Here is a 21,292-nt window from a genome sequence, read left to right as displayed (position 1 = left end):
GGTCAGAGACCTGCCTGTGTGGTGCCAGGACAACAACCTCTCCCTCAATGTGATCAAGACAAAGGAGATGATTGTGGACTACAGGAAAAGGAGGACCGAGCACGCCCCCATTTTCATCGACAGGGCTGCAGTGGAGCAGGTTGAGAGCTTCAAGTTCCTTGGTGTCCACATCACCAACAAACTAACATGGTCCAAGCACACCAAGACAGATGTGAATAGGGCACGACAAAACCTATTCCCCCTCAGGAGACTGAAAAGACTTGGCATGGGTCCTCAGATCCTCAAAAAGTTCTACAGCTGCCCCATCAAAAGCATCCTGGTTGCATCACTGCCTGGTATGGCAACTGCTTGGCCTCCGACTGCAAGGCACTACAGAGGGTAGTGCAAACGACCCAGTACATTACTGGGGCCAAGCTTCCTGCCATCCAGGACCTCTATACCAGGCAGTGTCATAGGAAGGCCCTAAAAATTGTCAAAGACTCCAGCCACCCTAGTCATAGACTGTTCTCTCTGCTACCGCATGGCAAGCGGTACCGGAGTGCCAAGTCTAGGTCCAAGAGGCTTCTAAACAGCTTCTACCCCCAAGCCATAAGACTCCTGAACATCTAGTCAAATGGCTACCCAGACTATTTGCATTGTCCCCCCCAGCGCTCCCCCTCTTTACACCACTGCTACTCTCTGTTGTCATCTAAGCATAGTCACTTTAATAACTCTACCTACATATACATATTACCTCAACTAACCGGTGCCCCCGCACTTTGACTCTGTATCAGTACCCCCCTGTATATAGTCTTGGTATTGTTAGTTACTGCTGCTCTTTAATTACTTGTTACTTTTATGACTTATTCTTATCTGTATTTTTTTTAAACTGCATTGTTGGTTAGGGGCTTGTAAGTAAGCATTTCACTGTAAGGTCTACACCTGTTGAATTCAGCACGTGACTAATAAAATTTGATTTGATTTGATTTGAATCGTTTTTTCTAAGCGTGTGCATTACTGAAATGTAGTCTGTTTTTACATTGCTATATGAGGAGAGGTGTTGAAATGGTGTAAAACTCTAAAACGTGTGTTGTGTCATGTGGTTTGAGTGTCGTAATAATGTAATATAATAATAAAATAAAATTATGTAATAATACAATACAATATAATAATGTATTAATTAAATATAATAATGTAGCAATATAATAATGTAATAATATAATAATGTAATAATACCATATAATAACATAATCATGTAATAATGTAATAATACAATATAATCATGTAATAATATACTATAATCATGTAATAATATAATACTGTAATAATATAATAATGTAATAATGTAATAATACCATATAATAATATAATAATGTAATAATATAATAATGTAACAATATAATAATGTAATAATATAATAAGGTAATAATACCATACAATAATATAATCATGTAATAATATAATCATGTAATAATATAATATAATCATGTAATAATATAATCATGTAATATAATAATATGATCATGTAATAATATAATAATGTAATAATATTGTAATAGTGTAATAATATAATAATGTAAAAATATAATAATATAATAATGTAATATAATAATATGATAATGTAATTATATAATAATGTAATAATATTGTAATAGTGTAATAATATAATAATGTAATAATATTGTAATAGTGTAATAATATAATAATAATACAATATAATATAATTAGAAGCTTGAGTGTTGTCTGAAGATGATTTCCTTGCAGCTGGATGTAGTTAAATAAGAGTGGTTTTAAAGGCTCATGAAGCTGTTATAAAGGCTTCCAAGGATGTTGTAAAGACTCATAACATGGCCATAAGGTGTACCTGGTGGAGCTTTTTTGGTCAGGGTGGCCCTGTTGCTTGGCGCGCTCCGCCCCGTTGCTCTCTGTGCCTGCAGTGATACCACATAGACGGACTCAGAGGCTATGAACAGAGAGACATAGGTCAGCGTTTAAACTCTACAACACACTATGGGTGGGCACTAAACACACACAGTACATACTGTACTGTTCACACAACAATGTACAAGAAAGACAACAAGTAGGCGACCAGTACGATGAAGAAAACTTTAGTAAACTATGTACAGGTATCTACAAAGAATACATACGCTGTAAGTAGGAGCAGATGAACCATTATATAACATCAAGCTGTACAATTGCTAAGCGTTTATACTACTAGACTCTTCTTCAGGCTGAGTTTTAGAATACCTGCCATTTAAGGGCCTACCTTCTAATTCCCTCATTACACAACAATATGCAAACTCGGTGTGAGAGAGATCCAGGTGCTCTTACCTAGTTTGTGATTGTGTCTGTTTCTCTGGTCTGCCTGTGGCTGGGTGTGGTGTTGTTGGTGTTGGGACCTCTGGTCCAGCAGGGCTGGCCCTGCCCTGGCCCTCTCTGGCTGACGAGGGCCAGAGGACGACTGGGGGGGTCTCCGGATCCGCTGCCCCCTGGGGGAAGTTAGGCCTGAGGGGCGCAATGCCTCATCTACCCCTATTTCTGTTTCTGTCCTCACATGGATCCTCACAGGGGGGTCAGGCCTGGGCCGGGTGTCTGGAGTAGGAGATGGATGAGCTGGAAGAGAGAGAAAAATATCGCTGAAGTGCACTATGGTTCACCTGACCCTGATAAGACCATAAGGAATCTCAGGTTCACATGCAGATCGCTGCAATCACTTCTATGAGTTTCTATCTCATCATTATGCTTTGAAATGTTTTAAATGCCATGGAGTACTCAGGGAAACTCCCCAAATGTCCCCCTTTGCCCAAAATGAATTATTCTCCAATAATCAAAACAAGTTACAGTATCTGAGACGCTGTAACCAATGGAGATGTCACAACGTGGACACAGACAGGGACCACGGACCACACAATCTTCCCATGTCATCTGCTGCTACTTCCTGTTTCCTACTTCCTGGTGTTATCACATGATGTCTGTCTGACTCCAGCCTGGACAGTTGTCTCAGACAGACAGCCAGACAATTCCGCCATCCATCTTCTCTTCCCCACCCCTCCCGTGCTTCGCTGGCATGCCGAGTGATGCACTGACAACATAATGAAAAACATTTCCCTCCCTTTCCTTTCTCTCCTCCCCCCCATCTCTCATCCCTCTTTCTCATAATCATTGTCAGATGAAAGGCTGCGCAGTCTTCTTTCCCTCTGAGTGAATGAATGCCTTTTCAGCAGAGGTTGATACAATCCAGTCAGACAGAGTGATAAAGTAGATGTGGGCATAAGATAGGGTCATACAGGGTTAGTCACTATGCTCTTATGAAATGAATATGTAGGAGTTATTACCTGCTCGATCAGTGAAGGAGAGATGAGAAGAGGAGAAGTGAAGAGAAGAAAGTGAACAAGGAAAGGAGGATAGGACAACAGTTCCCGACAGGACAGAAGCAGTCTGTGTGTGAGAGGGTTCGCTGACCTATCTCTGTCCTGCCACAACTAATCCCCCTTCTCTCTCTCTCGCTCTCTCTCTCTCTCTCTCTCTCTCGCTCACTCTCTCTCTTGGTCTCTCTCGGTCTCTCTCTCACTTTATCTCTATGTCTCTCTCTCTGTCTGTCTCTCTCATTATTTCTCTGTCTCTGTCTGTCTCTTTCTTTCTGTCTCTCTCTGTCTGTCTCTCTCTCTCTCTTTGTCTCTCTCTCTCTGTCTCACTCTCTCCCTGTTTCTCTCTCACTCACTCTCTCTTTCTCTGTCACTCTCTCAATTCAATATCAATTTAAGGGCTTTATTGGTATGGGAAACATATGTTTACATTGCCAAAGCAAGTAAAATAGATAATAAACAAAAGTGAAATAAACAATAAACATTACACTTCAAATGTCATATTATGTGCAAATAGCTAAAGTACAAAAGGGAAAATAAATAAACATAAATATGGGTTGTATTTACAATATTGTTTGTTCTTCACTGGTTGCCCTTTTCTTGTGGCAACAGGTCACACATCTTGAGAGAATAGAAATGGGAGTTTAACAAAATTGGATTTGTTTTCTAATTCTTTGTGGGTAATCTGAGGTAAATATGTGTCTCTAATATGGTCATACATTTGGCAGCTCAGTTTCCACCTCATTTTGTGGGCAGTGTGCACATAGCCTGTCTTCTCTTGAGAGACAGGTCTGCCTTTGGTGGCCTTTCTCAATAGCAAGGCTATGCTCTGTACATAGTCAAAGCTTTCCTTAAGTTTGGGTCAATCACAGTGGTCAGGTATTCTGCCACTGTGTGCTCTCTGTTTAGGGCCAAATAGCATTCTAGTTCGCTTTGGTATTTTTGTTAATTCTTTCCAATGTGTCAAGTAATTATCTTTTTGTTTTCTCATGATTTGGTTGGGTCTAATTGTGTTGCTGTCCTGGGGCTCTGTGGGGTCTGTTTGTGTTTGTGACCAGAGCCCCAGGACCAGCTTGTTTAGGGGACTCTTCTCCAGGTTAATCTCTCTGTGGGTGATAGCTTTGTTATGGAAGGTTTGTGTATCGCTTAATTTTAGGTGGTTGTAGAATTTAATGGCTCTTTTCTTTTCTTGACATTTAGTGGGTATCGGCATAATTCTGCACTGCATGCATTATTTGGTGTGTCACGTTGTACACTGAGGACATTTTTTGCAGAATTCTGCATGCAGGGTCTCAATTTGGTGTTTGTCCCATTTAGTAAATTCTTGGTTGGTGAGCGGACCCCAGACCTCACAACCATAAAGGGCAATGGATTCTATAACTGATTCAAGTATTTTTAGCCAGATCCTAATTGGTATGTCGGATTGTGTTATTTTTGATGGCATAGAAGGCCCTTCTTGCCTTGTCTCTCAGATCGTTCACAGCTTTGTGGAAGTTACCTGTGGTGCTGATGTTTAGGCTGAGGTATGTATTGTTTTTTGTGTGCTGTAGGGCAACGGTGTCTAGATGGAATTTGTATTTCTGGTCCTGGCAACTGGACCTTTTTTGGAACACCATTATTTTTGTCTTACTGACATTTACTGTCAGGGCCCAGGTTTGGCTGAATCTGTGCAGAAGATCTAGGTGCTGCTGTAGGCCCTCCTTGGTTGGTGACAGAAGCCTCAGATCATCAGCAACAGTAGACATTTTACTTCAGATTCTAGTAGGGTGAGGCCGGGTGCTGCAGACTGTTCTAGTGCCATCACCAATTAGTTGATATATATGTTGAAGATGGTGTGGCTTAAGCTGCATCCCTGTTTCACCCCACAGCCCTGTGGGAAGAAATGTGTGTTTTTTTGCCAATTCTATCCACACACTTGTTGTTTCTGTACATGGATTTTATAATGTTGTATGTTTTCCCCCAATTTGTAGAGCAGACCCATGTGCCAAATTGAGTTAAAAGCTTTTTGGAAATCAGCAAAGCATGAGAAGACTTTGCCTTTGCTTTGGTTTGTTTGTTTGTCAATTAGGATGTGCAGGGTGAATACGTGGTGTGTCGTACAATCATTTGGCAAAAAGCCTATTTGACATTTGCTCAGTACATTGTTTTCGCTGAGGAAATGTACAAGTCTGCTGTTAATGATAAGGCAGAGGATTTTCTTAAGGTTGCTGTTGACACATATCCCATGGTAGTTATTGGGGTCAAATTTGTCTCCACTTTTGTGGATTTGTTGTGATCAGTCCTTGGAGCCAAATATTGGGGAAGATGCCAGAGCTTAGAATGATGTTAGAGTTCAAGTATAGCCAATTGGAATTTGTGGTTTGTATATTTTATCATTTCATTTAGACTATCAACACCACAGGCCTTTTTGGGTTGTAGGGTTTGTATTTTGTTCTGTAGTTCATTCAATGTAAAAGAGAATCCAGTGGGTTCTGGTAGTCTTTAATAGTGGATTCTATGATTTGTATTTGTTTTTGCTGTTTGTTCTTTGTTATAGGGCCAAAAAGATCGGAGAAGTAATTTATCCATATATCTCCGTTTTGGATAGATAACTCTTCGTGTTTATGTTTGTTTAGTGTTTTCCAATTTTCTCAGAAGTGGTTAGAGTCTATGGATTCTTAACTTATTTCTCCCTGTCTCTCTGTTTATCTCTCAAATTCAAATTCAGAGAGAGAGAGAGTGGGAGGGAGAAAGAATGAGAGAGAGATGGGGAGAGAGAGAGCAAGAGAGAGAGAGAGAGATAGAGAAAGAGGGGGGAGCAAGAGAGAGAGAGGGAGAGAGAGAGAGGAGGAGAGAAAGAGCAAGAGAGAGAGGAGAGAGAGAGAAGGAGAGAGAGAGTAGGAGAGAGAGCAAGAGAGAGAGATAGAGAGAAGGAGAGAGAGAGAAGGAGAGAGAGAGAAAGAGAGGGAGAGAGAGAGAGAGCGAGAGAAGGAGAGAGAGAGGGAGAGAGAGAGCGAGAGAAGGAGAGAGAGAGAGAGAGAGAGAGAGAGAGAGAGAGAGAGAGAGAGAGAGAGAAAGAGAGAGAGAGAGACAGAGAGGGAGAGAGAGAGTAGGAGAGAGAGCAAGAGAGAGAGATAGAGAGAAGGAGAGAGAGAGAAGGAGAGAGAGAAAGAGAGGGAGAGAGAGAGAGAGCGAGAGAAGGAGAGAGAGAGGGAGAGAGAGAGCGAGAGAAGGAGAGAGAGAGAGAGAGAGAGAGAGAGAGAGAGAGAGAAAGAGAGAAAGAGAGAGAGAGCGAGAACCCTCCACACTCTAATTGACAAACAAGTAAACCAAAACAAAGGCAAAATCTACTCGTGTTTTGTAGATTTCAAGAAAGCATTTGATTCAATTTGGCACAAAGATCTTTTTTATAAACTAATAGAAAGTGGTATTGGAGGGAAAACATATGATGTTATTAAATCAATGTACACTAAAAACAAATGTGCAGTTAAAATTGGCAACAAGCAAACAGACTTCTTCTCTCAGGGACGGGGAGTGAAACAGGGCTGCCCAATAAGTCCAACACTATTTAACATCTACATTAATGAATTGGCAAAAACATTAGAAGAATCGGAAGCACCTGGTATCACCCTACACAACACTGAAATCAAGTGTCAGCTGTACGCAGATGACCTGGTGCTGCTGTCTCCCACTAAAGAGGGGTTACAGCAGCACCTAGATCGTCTTCACAGGTTCTGTCAGACCTGGGCTCTGACCATTAACCTAAAAAAAACAAGTTTTGCAAGACTGTATTGCAAGTGCAAAGAAAAACTTCAAATAACGCATGTAGAGCAGAATTGGGCCAATTCCTCATTCGAATAGAAAAAAGAGCCATCAAATTTTACAACCATCTAAAAACAAGTGACCCCAAAACATTCCATCACACAGCTCTACAATGTCAAGAGATGAAACCAGAGAAGAGTCCCCTCAGCCAGCTGGTTCTGAGGCTCAGTTCACAAACCCAAACCAACCCCATAGAGCCTCAGGACAGCACTCAGAAAATCTGGCCCAACCAAATCATCACAAAACAAAAATAAAAATATATCACCTATTGGAAAGACACCACAAAAAATCTAAGTAAACTTCAATGCTATTTGGCTCCAAACAGACAGTACTTGGTGGCAGACTATCTGACCACTGTAACTGATAGAAAACTGAGGAAAACACTGACTAGGTACAGACTCAGTGAGCACAGTCTGGCTATAGAGACCGGTCGTCACAGACAAACCTGGCTGCCCAGAGAGGACAGGCTGTGCTCACTCTGCTCCAGGGGAAAGGTAGAGACAGAGCTGCATTTCCTATTACATTGTGACAAATACTCAGACCTAAGAGAATATTTCTTTCCCAAAATTATAATTCAATACAAAGAATTTGAAACTATAAAAGATGAAGAAAAAATCTAATATTAATTGGGTTTAAAGCCAAAATGTGCAGTTTTGGCAGCCAAATATGTGTCCTCATGCCACAACCTGAGGGACAACCATATTTTTCTATATGTATACTTTGACAATGTAAGTAATAATGAACTTGCCATGTAAATAAAGTCAATCGAATTGAATTTAATTGAATTGAGAGAGAGAGGGAGAGAGAGAGCGAGAGAAGGAGAGAGAGAGAGAGGGAGTGAGAGAGAAAGAGAAAGAGAGAGGGAGAGAGAGAGAGAAAAAGAGAGAGAGAGAGAAGGTGGGGGGCTAGAGAGAGAGAGAGAGAGGGAGAAGGTGGGGGGCTAGAGAGAGAGAGAGAGAGAGGGAGAAGGTGGGGGGCTAGAGAGAGAGAGAGGGGGAGAGAGAGAGAGAAGGAGAGAGAGGGAGAGAAGGAGGGCCCCCACCTTCTCTTTCTCTCCCCCCTCTCTCTCTCTCATCTCTCTAGCCCCCCACCTTCTCTCTCTCTCTCTCTCTCTCTCTCTCACTCTCTCTCTCTCTCTCTCTCTCTAGCCCCTCACTCTCTCTCTCTCTCTCGCTCTAGCCCCTCACCCTCTCTCTCTCTAGCCCCTCTCTCTCTCTTTAGTCCCTCACTCTCTCTCTCTCTGGCCCCTTACCCCAATCTCTCTCTCTAGCCCCTCACCGTCACTCTCTCTGTCTCTCTAGCCCCTCACCGTCTCTCTCTCTCTCTCTCTCTCTAGCCCCTCACCCTCTCTCTCTCTCTAGCCCCTCTCTCTCTCTCGCCCCTCACCCTCTCTCTCTCCCTCTCTGTCGCCCTCACCCTCTCTCTCAATTTCAATTTAAGGGCTTTATTGTCACGGAAAACATATGTTTACATTGCCAAAGCAAGTGAAATAGATAATAAACAAAAGGGAAATAAACAATAGAAAAATACACAGTAAACACTCACAAAAGTTCCAAAAGAATAAAGACAACAACCCTCTGACTGCCAGATATTAGCCTCTGTCTTTCGTGGAAGCCTGGAGATCCGAGGTGCTACGGACAAGGCCAGACATATCAGTGGTTCAGTTAGAAAGACCCGCCCCATCAACTCAGAGCAGAGGGAGAAGAGAGGGGACTGGGCCATGTTTCCCTGGCTACCAGAGTCATAACATTAGGATTAATTATCACATTAAAGAATGGAGCTTTTTTTACCTTTGCGATGACAGCTGCAATTTCCCCTTTGCCTTTGTAATGGGACTTCAAAGGATAATTTCCCTTCTAGTTCCAAGACTAACATGCGAATGAACGATATCCACGTTGGTGTAAATATATACTCCGTTTGAGTACACTGGAGCCACGTTCTATGTTACCTGGAGAGGATGCGTTGACAGGTGCTCCGCCCACCACTGCAAAGCCGTCCAGTTTGACCCATTCACCACCTGGGGAACAGGTAATCACACACAGGTAAACCACAGGGTCAACACTGAACAAGTAAGTACTGCAGACTTCACACAGGTAAAAAGAAAAAACACACAGGTGGTTTTCAGTATCTTCTTTATATCATAACAAATCAACTATTAGTACTGAAAGCAGTATGATGTCACTGTTATAACATTTCAATCAGGTTGTACCTCTCCTCCCCCTCTCTCTTCATCTCTCTCTCTCCCTCTTCCCTTCTCCACCATCGTGCTCTCTACCTCTCTACTCCTCCCCTTCCTTCTCTCTCTCCCTCTCCATCCATAACTCATATTGTGGACCTGTTGCTATAACAGAGCACTAGGTCTGTACAAACACATTAATGATGAAGAAGCAACGTGGTGTTATTTACGATGACTAATGCTGCTAGCATGTTGTGGGAACAGATCTGCAAGGAGCATATCATCTCACACACTCCCAGTCCCTCTACACACACACACGCACACACGCACGCACACGCACGCACGCACACACACACGCACACGCACGCACACCACACACACACGCACACACACACACACGCATGCACGCACACACACACACACGCAAGCACGCACACCACACACACACACGCACGCACGCACACGCATGCGCATGCACACGCACGCACACACACACACACACGCACGCACACGCACGCACACGCACGCACGCACACACACACACACACGCACATGCACACACACACACACACACACACACACACACACACACACACACACACACACACACACACACACACACACACACACACACACACACAGACAGACACACACAGAGTCAGTGACCACAACACATGGGTTTGGGATATTGGACCGAGGATAGGTTTAGATGTGGAAAACAAGGGCTGGCCCCAGGCTTGGGCTGCTGATGAAGTATAGCCCTGTGATGCCAAGCTCCAAGCTCAGAGGAAAATGGAAATGTGACAAAGGGCGGGTGAACTGCTTTCATGCTGTTGGAAAACATCAGGCCTTCAGTTGGGATTTGGTCCTAAATGCCCCAGTAAACCTACAATAACTACAGTCTGGGGCTGCCATGTTTTAGTTGGGGTATGTTGTGACTGTTTAAAAGCACTGTTAGTGTAAAGTGCACATTAACAACGTGTGTTGAAACGCATCTCTCACCTTACAGTGGAACACATACTGCACACACACACACACACACACACACACACACACACACACACACACACACACACACACACACACACACACACACACACACACACACACACACACACACACACACACACACACACACAAACACCCCTCACCTCCTGGCGTCTCTGCTCTGTAGACAGGTTTGCTGATCCCCTCCTCGTTCTCGGCACTCATCTTCAGAAAGTGCAGAACTCCGGGCTCTGAAACACACTCCGTAGTTTAGGGCAAACCTCTCTCTCCCTCATCCCTCTTTCTCTCACTCTCTCTCCCTCTCTCTCTTTCTCTCCCTCTATCCCTCTCTCTCTTCCTCTCTCTCATTCCCTCTTTCTCTCCCTCTATCCCTCTCTCTCTCTCTTTCTCTCCCTCTCTCTCTTTCTCTCTCTCTATCCCTCTCTCTCTTCCCCTCCCTCTCTCTCTTTCCCTCTCTCTCCCTCTATCCCTCTCTCTCTCTCTTTCTCTCCCTCTCTCTCTTTCTCTCCCTCTATCCCTCTATCCCTCTCTCTCTCTCTTTCTCTCCCTCCATCCCTCTTTCTTTCTCTCACTCTCTCTCTTTCTTTCTCTCCCTCCATCCATCCCTCCCTCTCTCCCTCTCTCTCTTTCTCTCCCTCATTCCTCTTTCTCTTTCTCTCACTCTCTCTCTTTCTCTCTCTCTGCCACCACCAGTCCTGTCATGCTCACCCCCTAACATTCCTTCTTACTCTCCCTCTCTTTCTCTCATTTTATCTCTCCCACTCTCCTTCAGTCCCACTTTATTTCTCTCTCTCTGTTTCTGTTTTGTTCAATGTCTTACCAACATCCTCCAGTACCTCGGAGCGTCTGTCCTTGTCCACCTTGATGAAGCGCAGTGTCCTCATGGACTTTCCGTAGCTGATGGTGTAGCGGTCCACTGGGCGACCGTCCAGCTCGTTGGGAGGTTCCCAGCTCACCCTCAGGCCCTTGTCCACTGACGTCAGCTTCACGTTCCGCGGCCGCATGGGCTTGTCGGCTACGCACGCACGTACGCACGCACGTACGCACACACGTACGCACGCACGCATGCACACACCACAAAAATAGACAGTAAAGAAATCAAGATAAAATACTTAATGTTGGTAAATATTAAAAAGGAGGAGGAGTTGGGGCTCAACTGATCAATGACATGAAAACAAGACTGTCTTCTTATTGACTGCATTTATCCATGCAAAACACAGCAAATACGTAGCAGTATGCTAAAATTAAACAGGACAGGAAAAAATATAGTGGAAAGGAAACATTTGTGTATCCTTCCTTGATAGTGTTGAAAATGCAGTTGTTATTGAGATGACAGCATAACACGCTCCATGTCCAACATTAGGCCCAGGAAATGGAAAAAAGCATTTAGTGAAGGGTTAAACCATCGATATAAAAGTCCCAGTCTAACCCTGGTGAACAGACAGACAGTCACTGGAGTCCTTGGAAAGGAGTGTGTGAGGGTTTAGTTCATACATCTCCAGCAGTTGATAATGATTCAGCATTGAAAACAATCTCATTTATATTCTCATAAAGAAAACTTTAACTGAATTCATCATGATCACAAACAACAGCAGTAAGACTGTTGTTGTTAAAACAGACTGCTGTTGTTTAAACAGACTGCTGTTGTTACAACAGACTGCTGTTGTTGAAACAGACTGCTGTTGTTTAAAAAGACTGTTGTTGTTAAAACAGACTGCTGCTGTTGTTAAAACAGACTGCTGCTGTTGTTGAAACAGACTGCTGTTGTTAAAACAGACTGCTGTTGTTAAAACCGACTGCTGTTGTTTAAACAGACTGATGTTGTTTAAACAGACTGCTGTTGTTGAAACAGACTGCTGTTGTTAAAACAGACTGCTGTTGTTGAAACAGACTGCTGTTGTTTAAAAAGACTGTTGTTGTTAAAACAGACTGCTGCTGTTGTTGAAACAGACTGCTGTTGTTAAAACAGACTGCTGTTGTTTAAACAGACTGCTGTTGTTTAAACAGACTGCTGTTGTTGAAACAGACTGCTGTTGTTAAAACAGACTGCTGTTGTTGAAACAGACTGCTGTTGTTTAAAAAGACTGTTGTTGTTAAAACAGACTGCTGCTGTTGTTGAAACAGACTGCTGTTGTTAAAACAGACTGCTGTTGTTGAAACAGACTGCTGTTGTTAAAACAGACTGCTGTTGTTGAAACAGACTGCTGTTGTTTAAAAGACTGTTGTTGTTAAAACAGACTGCTGCTGTTGTTGAAACAGACTGCTGTTGTTAAAACAGACTGCTGTTGTTAAAACCGACTGCTGTTGTTTAAACAGACTGCTGTTGTTTAAACAGACTGCTGTTGTTGAAACAGACTGCTGTTGTTAAAACAGACTGCTGTTGTTGAAACAGACTGCTGTTGTTTAAAAAGACTGTTGTTGTTAAAACAGACTGCTGCTGTTGTTGAAACAGACTGCTGTTGTTAAAACAGACTGCTGTTGTTAAAACAGACTGCTGTTGTTAAAACAGACTGCTGTTGTTAAAACAGACTGCTGTTGTTTAAACAGACTGTTGTTGTTGAAACAGACTGCTGTTGTTTAAACAGACTGTTGTTGTTAAAACAGACTGCTGTTGTTGTTAAAACAGACTGTTGTTGTTTAAACAGACTGCTGTTGTTGTTGAAACAGACTGCTGTTGTTGTTGAAACAGACTGCTGTTGTTGTTAAAACAGACTGTTGTTGTTGAAACAGACTGCTGTTGTTGAAACAGACTGCTGTTGTTGAAACAGACTGTTGTTGTTGAAACAGACTGCTGTTGTTAAAACAGACTGCTGTTGTTTAAACAGACTGCTGTTGTTGTTAAAACAGACTGCTGTTGTTGAAACAGACTGCTGTTGTTGTTTAAACAGACTGCTGTTGTTGTTAAAACAAACTGTTGTTGTTGAAACAGACTGCTGTTGTTTAAACAGACTGCTGTTGTTGAAAAAGACTGCTGTTGTTGAAACAGACTGCTGTTGTTTAAACAGACTGCTGTTGTTGTTAAAACAGACTGCTGTTGTTAAAAAAGACTGCTGTTGTTTAAACAGACTGCTGTTGTTGAAAAAGACTGCTGTTGTTGAAACAGACTGCTGTTGTTTAAACAGACTGCTGTTGTTGTTAAAACAGACTGCTGTTGTTAAAACAGACTGCTGTTGTTAAAACAGACTGCTGTTGTTTAAACAGACTGCTGTTGTTGAAAAAGACTGCTGTTGTTGAAACAGACTGCTGTTGTTTAAACAGACTGCTGTTGTTGTTAAAACAGACTGCTGTTGTTAAAACAGACTGCTGTTGTTAAAACAGACTGCTGTTGTTGAAACAGACTGTTGTTGTTAAAATAGACTGCTGTTGTTAAAACCGACTGCTGTTGTTTAAACAGACTGCTGTTGTTAAAACAGACTGCTGTTGTTAAAACAGACTGTTGTTGTTAAAACAGACTGCTGTTGTTGTTAAAACAGACTGCTGTTGTTGTTAAAACAGACTGTTGTTGTTGAAACAGACTGCTGTTGTTGAAACAGACTGCTGTTGTTAAAACAGACTGCTGTTGTTAAAACAGACTTCTGTTGTTTAAACAGACTGCTGTTGTTAAAACAGACTGCTGTTGAAACAGACTGCTGTTGTTAAAACAGACTGTTGTTGTTAAAACAGACTGCTGTTCTTTAAACAGACTGCTGTTGTTAAAACAGACTGCTGTTGTTAAAACAGACTGCTGTTGTTGTTAAAACAGACTGCTGTTGTTTAAACAGACTGCTGTTGTTTAAACAGACCGCTGTTGTTGAAACAGACTGCTGTTGTTGTTAAAACAGACTGCTGTTGTTGTTAAAACAGACTGCTGTTGTTGTTAAAACAGACTGCTGTTGTTGTTAAAACAGACTTGTTGTTAAAACAGACTGCTGTTGTTGTTAAAACAGACTGCTGTTGTTGTTAAAACAGACTGCTGTTGTTGTTAAAACAGACTGCTGTTGTTGTTAAAACAGACTGCTGTTGTTAAAACAGACTGCTGCTCTTTAAACAGACTGCTGTTGTTAAAACAGACTGCTGTTGTTAAAACAGACTGTTGTTGTTGAAACAGACTGCTGTTGTTGAAACAGACTGTTGTTGTTGTTAAAACAGACTGCTGTTGTTCTTTAAACAGACTGCTGTTGTTAAAACAGACTGCTGTTGTTAAAACAGACTGCTGTTGTTAAAACAGACTGCTGTTGTTGAAACAGACTGCTGTTGTTTAAACAGACTGCTGTTGTTGAAACAGACTGCTGTTATTGAAACAGACTGCTGTTGTTTAAACAGACTGCTGTTGTTGAAACATGCTGTTGTTGTTAAAACAGACTGCTGTTGTTAAAACAGACTGCTGTTGTTAAAACAGACTGCTGTTGTTGAAACAGACTGCTGTTGTTTGCACGGATAATGCAACTCCAGTAGATTCTTATCTTCTATGTTGCTAAAATCCATTTATTACACACAGTCAAATGGATGCACAGGAATCATTGATACAGTAAATATTTCTTGAGCTGTCTAAAGAATCCCCACCATTTACTTTGTGCTGAAAGCCCTTCTCGTCACGATGCCTGCTTACTGTATGATACAACTGCTCTGGCACCTAGCTCGGGGACACAGAACCTAATCTTTCATACACACCTTAACTGGAGACTGCATATGTGTGTGCGTTAGAGAGAGAGAGAGAGAGAAAGAGAGAGAGAGAGAGAGAGAGAGAGAGAGACAGACAGAGAGAGAGAGAGAGCGTGTGTGTGTGAACGCTAGACAATGTCTCAAAACAGAAACATAACACTCTACCGCTTCATTATCCCTTCATTAATTCAGGTTGAGGATGGCGTGAGTAGCCTTATCAGCTGTTTGAAACGTAAAGTATATGACTTAACTCTGGAGCCACATCAAACACAGACACATTGTTCCAATAAGAGGCAGTATTACGTAGGAAGAGATCGGCTCCCTCAATTAATAGTCATAGTGTTATTATATAGTGCAGTCCTCTAGTGAGTTACTTTAATAGAGTCATAGTGTTATTATATGGTGCAGTCCTCTAGTGAGTTACTTTAATAGAGGCATAGTGTTATTATATGGTGCAGTCCTCTAGTGAGTTACTTTAATAGAGTCATAGTGTTATTATATGGTGCAGTCATCTAGTGAGTTACTTTAATAGAGTCATAGTGTTATTATATGGTGCAGTCCTCTAGTGAGTTACTTTAATAGAGGCAAAGTGTTATTATATGGTGCAGTCCTCTAGTGAGTTACTTTAATAGAGGCATAGTGTTATTATATGGTGCAGTCCTCTAGTGAGTTACTTTAATAGAGTCATAGTGTTATTATATGGTGCAGTCATCTAGTGAGTTACTTTAATAGAGTCATAGTGTTATTATATGGTGCAGTCCTCTAGTGAGTTACTTTAATAGAGGCATAGTGTTATTATATGGTGCAGTCCTCTAAGAGGTGAGTTATTTCTGTACCATTAATATCAAGCAAAACCTCTGAAGTTCAGAACAACATTGTTAATACTGCAAAAGAATGATATTGAAAGCGAAACATAAACCCCAAAGTATTGATAGCAAAACATAAACTCCAAAGTATTGATAGCAAACATAAACCCCAAAGTCTTGATAGCAAAACATAAACTCCAAAGTCTTGATAGCAAAACATAAACCCCAAAATATTGATAGCAAAACATAAACCCCAAAATATTGATAGCAAAACAAAATATTGCAAGGAAATCATTTTTAAATGCAAATTAATTGTCAATGGATGCAACGACAAAAAATATCAGTAAAAACTTTTTTATGCCAAAATAAAACGCCTCTCTCTTTCCTGCTATCTCTGGTTACGTTACCCTGGACTTTGCATTCACTGGCTTTTTTTCCATTGCTAGTTTTGGCACATTTATTCCAGAAAGATAGCATCCTGCATCACACTGTTGGTTTGCCTCTGAAGCTAAGCAGGGTTGGTCCCTGGGTAGGAGACCAAATGTGGGGCTTTCGTTTTCACATGAGGGAAAAACACTTGAAAAAGTACATGTGGAACTTCACACGTGTCTGAAAACAACTTGTCTGACTCAGGAAAATGTCATATATAGGAAAACATGTGGTACTGAGAGGAAGTCCAGTCAGGGGTAGTGGGAGAGGATGGAAACTGGGCTGACATTATGCTAATTATCTCATTGATGAAACATCTAAACTCAATGCATTTTCTGTTCCCAAAACTAGATTCTGTTACGAACACAGTGCACAAAGTTTTATAGAGTTGACGCTTTGCCAAAGGTTAAAAAAATGACGTTGTTTAGAAGGAGTGCAAGGTCAAATTGAGTTTGAGCACACGTGCACTTCACAGAGGAGTCTTTCCTTAACGGAAATATGCAAATACATGCTACAACGTGCCAATAGGATCTTGTGAGCTCGTTTTTGGCTTTGCCCACCTCCTTGCTTGTTCTGCCCACTATGCTTCATTTGCTCCAACTGTAAACGACACAGAAGAACTATCTTGGGTTAGTTATAAATATCTTTGTCATGGTTCTTTGTAACCAGCACAGGGTAGGATTAGGATACACCACAATGCTGCCTGCTGCTGTATCAGGGCTTGTCTGATCAGATTGATCCACTACTAACCAGCTAATCCTGTGATTTAATTCAGACTTTTTCTCTATACAAATACACTCTCTCTACACTGACACACTCTCTCTACACTGACACACTCTCTCTTCACACTCTCTCTATACAATCTCTCTGTACAATCTCTCTACACACACTCTCTCTACACACTCTCTCTCAACACTCTCTCTACACACACTCTCTACACACACTCTCTACACAATCTCTACACACACAATCTCTATACACACTCCATACACACTCTCCCTACACACACTCCATACACACACTCTCTGCACACTCTCTCTCTACACACACACACACACACACACACACACACACACACACACACACACACACACACACACACACACACCCTCTACACACTCTCTCTACACACACTCCACACACACTCTCTCTCTACACACACTCTCTCTACACACACACTCTCTCTACACACACTCGATACACACATTCTCTACACACACTCGATACACACACTCTCTACACACACACTCTCTACACACACACTCTCTACACACACACACTCTCTCTACACACACTCGATACACACACTCTCTCCACACACTCTCTACACACATGCTCTCTACACACAATCTTGATACACACACTCTCTACACACACACACTCTCTCTACACACACACTCTCTCTACACACACACACTCTCAACACACTCTCTCTACACACACGCTCTACACACACACACACTCTCTCTACACACACTCGATACACACACTCTCTCTACACACTCTCTACACACACACACACTCTCTCTACACACACTCGATACACACACTCTCTCTACACACTCTCTACACACAATCTCGATACACACACTTTCTCTACACACACACACACTCTCTCTACACACACTCGATACACACAATCTCTCTCTACACACACACACTCTCTACAAACATACTCTCTCTACACACACACTCTCTACACAAACACTCTCTCTACACTCACTCTCTCTACACTCTCTCTACACAAACACTCTCTACACACACACTCTCTCTACACACCCTCTCTCTCCACACACACACACACTATAAACACACTCTCTACACACACACTCTCTCTACACACACTCTCTACAAACACACTCTCTCTACACACTCTCTCTACACACACTCTCTCTACATACACACTCTCTCTACACACTCTCTCTACACACACACTCTCTCTACACACTCTCTCTATACACACACTCTCTCTATACACACACTCTCTCTACACACTCTCTATACATACACTTTATAAACACACTGTCTCTACACACACTCTCTCTACACACACACACTCTCTACACACTCTCTCTACACACTCTCTATACACACACTTTATAAACACACTGTCTCTACACACACTCTCTCTAAACACATTCTCTCTACACACACACTCTCTCTACACACACACTCTATACACACTCTCTCTACACACACTCTCTCTACACACAGTATAAACACACACTCCACACACACTCTCTCTACACACTCTCCTCACACACTCTCTCTACACACTCTCTCTACACACACTCTCTACACACCCTATAAACACACTCTCTACAAATACAGTCTCTCTATACACACACTATCAACACACACTCTCTATACACACACTTTCTACACACTCTCTATACACATACACTCTCTACACACTCTCTCTACACACTCTCTCAACAACCACTCTATCAACAACCACTCTCTCTACACACACTCTCTCTACACACACTCTCTCTACACACACTCTCTCCACACACACACTCTCTCTACACACACACACACTCTCTCTACACACACATTCTCTCTACACACACTCTACACACACACACACTCTCTACACACACTCTCTCTACACACACTCTCTACACACACACTCTCTACACACACACACTCTCATTACACACAATATCTGTACACATATTCTCCACACACACTATTTACACACTCTCTACACACTCTCTACACACACACTCTCTCTGCACACACTCTACACACACTCTCTCTACACACACTCTCTACCTACACTCTACACACACACTCACTCTACACACACACCATAAACACACTCTATACACACTCTCTCTACACACACTCTACACACACAATGTCTCTACACACACCCCATAAACACACTCTATACACACTCTCTCTACACACACTCTCTGTATACACACTCTCTCTGCACACACTCTATACACACATTCTATACACACACGCTATACACACTCTCTCTACACACACTATAAACAGTCTCTCTACACACTTGGTCAGCTCCACGTCATGTGATCAAACACTCGCACATAACACGCTGGAAAATATTAGCCACATGCTTTAATTTCCCTGTCTGTCCGTCTGTCTCAATACATGTTTCTCTCTACCTGGTATTTCTCCTGTGTTACAGTTCAAGACCAAAGTTCAATCTGAGATCTGCTAATCAAGCTCTCCCTGAGAATTCCTCTTGGTGAAATTTCCTGTGGCTTGATTCTCTCTTTTACTCTTCTGCCTCTATCTCTCTCACTTTTCTTTCATCTGTCTCTCTGTATTTTTTTTCTCACTCTCTCTCTCTCTCTCTCTCTCTCTCTCTCTTTCTTTCTCTCTCTGTCTTTCGCTGTCTCTCTCTCTCTCTCTCTCTTTCTTTCTCTCTCTGTCTCTCGCTGTCTCTCTCTGTCTGTGTGTTTCCACCTTTTGGGGATTGTAGACTTTTGGGGATTGTAGACTTTTGGGGATTGTAGACTTTTGGGGATTGTAGACTTTTGGGGATTGTAGACTTATAGGCTTTTGGGGATTGTAGGCTTATAGGCTTTTGGGGATTGTAGGCTTTTGGGGATTGTAGGCTTTTGTGCTTTTACTAAGTGCTCTATGTATTTCAGTTTTTCCAAGACACTTTTAATGAAACTGGGGTCCACTTGATCTCCATCATAACCTAATGAGCACAACAGTATTCTTTTTTTGCAAAACTGTAAGTCATTTCTCATTGCTTTCACACACAATGCAAATGCTAAGCACATTTTTGCAAAACAGTCATGACAAACAAAATGAAAACATTTGGTCACAGCTAATATAATTACTCCCATTAATGTGAACCTCTCAGCTAATATAATTACTCCCATTAATGTGAACCTCTCAGCTAATATAATTACTCCCATTAATGTGAACCTCTTCTGCATGTGTGCAACACTTCTTTGCGCAATTGTTCAATCACCAATCAGTCCTTATTCATGCATAAAGAGATCACATCTGAGTTGCTGTTTGAAGAATGGACCAAGTCAGAGGCCGAGGGAAAAGACAAACGAGAGTTAGAGGGGCCCATAGAGGAATATAGTTCAGCTCTCAGTTAAAATGGAAAAAGGACAAATATGCCTTTTGTTTCTGGATACTCATGCTCTTGCGTGACATTCTTTCTGCATTGGTCATCTTTGGAAAAATCATTTTAGGAAGAAATAATAGAGCCCATGCTGTGATAATATGTTTACTTGCCTTTTATGTTGCGTACTATAATTATAGACTCAACAAATGGTCCAGACATACACTACATGACCAGAAGTATGTGGACACCTGCTAGTGGAACATCTCATTCTAAAATCACCTGCTAGTGGAACATCTCATTCTAAAATCACCTACTAGTGGAACATCTCATTCTAAAATCACCTGCTAGTGGAACATCTCATTCTAAAATCACCTGCTAGTGGAACATCTCATTCTAAAATCACGTGCTCGTGGAACATCTCATTCTAAAATCACCTGCTAGTGGAACATCTCATTCTAAAATCACCTGCTAGTGGAACATCTCATTCTAAAATCACCTGCTAGTGGAAGATCTCATTCTAAAATCACCTGCTAGTGGAACATCTCATTCTAAAATCACCTGCTAGTGGAACATCTCATTCTAAAATCACCTGCTCGTGGAACATCTCATTCTAAAATCACCTGCTAGTGGAACATCTCATTCTAAAATCACCTGCTAGTGGAACATCTCATTCTAAAATCACCTGCTAGTGGAACATCTCATTCTAAAATCACCTGCTAGTGGAACATCTCATTCTAAAATCACCTGCTAGTGGAACATCTCATTCTAAAATCTCCTGCAAGTAGAACATCTCATTCTAAAATCACCTGCTAGTGGAACATCTCATTCTAAAATCACCTGCTAGTGGAACATCTCATTCTAAATCACCTGCTAGTAGAACATCTCATTCTAAAATCACCTGCTAGTGGAACATCTCATTCTAAAATCACCTGCTAGTGGAATATCTCATTCTAAAATCACCAGCTCGTGGAACATCTCATTCTAAAATCACCTGCTAGTGGAACATCTCATTCTAAAATCA

The 21,292-nt window shown here is 41.8% G+C and overlaps 1 protein-coding gene across 1 annotated transcript in view; it reads right to left on the bottom strand.

Annotated features, from left to right (window-relative positions):
* The window catches only part of LOC115205325 (fibronectin type III domain-containing protein 1), a 93,956-nt gene that overhangs the window by 65,226 nt on the left and 7,438 nt on the right, over nt 1–21,292 (bottom strand). The window contains exons 2-6 of the mRNA XM_029771582.1: nt 11,150–11,344; nt 10,473–10,559; nt 9,094–9,162; nt 2,311–2,592; nt 1,844–1,942 (exon numbers count right to left, since the gene is read on the bottom strand). Coding sequence (XP_029627442.1) covers nt 1,844–1,942; nt 2,311–2,592; nt 9,094–9,162; nt 10,473–10,559; nt 11,150–11,344 — 732 coding nt within the window. The remainder of the gene's footprint in view (nt 1–1,843; nt 1,943–2,310; nt 2,593–9,093; nt 9,163–10,472; nt 10,560–11,149; nt 11,345–21,292) is intronic.

The sequence above is a fragment of the Salmo trutta genome, chromosome 1 (assembly GCF_901001165.1).
Source record: "Salmo trutta chromosome 1, fSalTru1.1, whole genome shotgun sequence".
In the NCBI taxonomy this organism is placed as follows: domain Eukaryota; kingdom Metazoa; phylum Chordata; class Actinopteri; order Salmoniformes; family Salmonidae; genus Salmo; species Salmo trutta.
The sequence above is the reverse complement of the archived record's forward strand: the minus strand, read 5'-3'. Positions and strand labels throughout refer to the sequence as shown.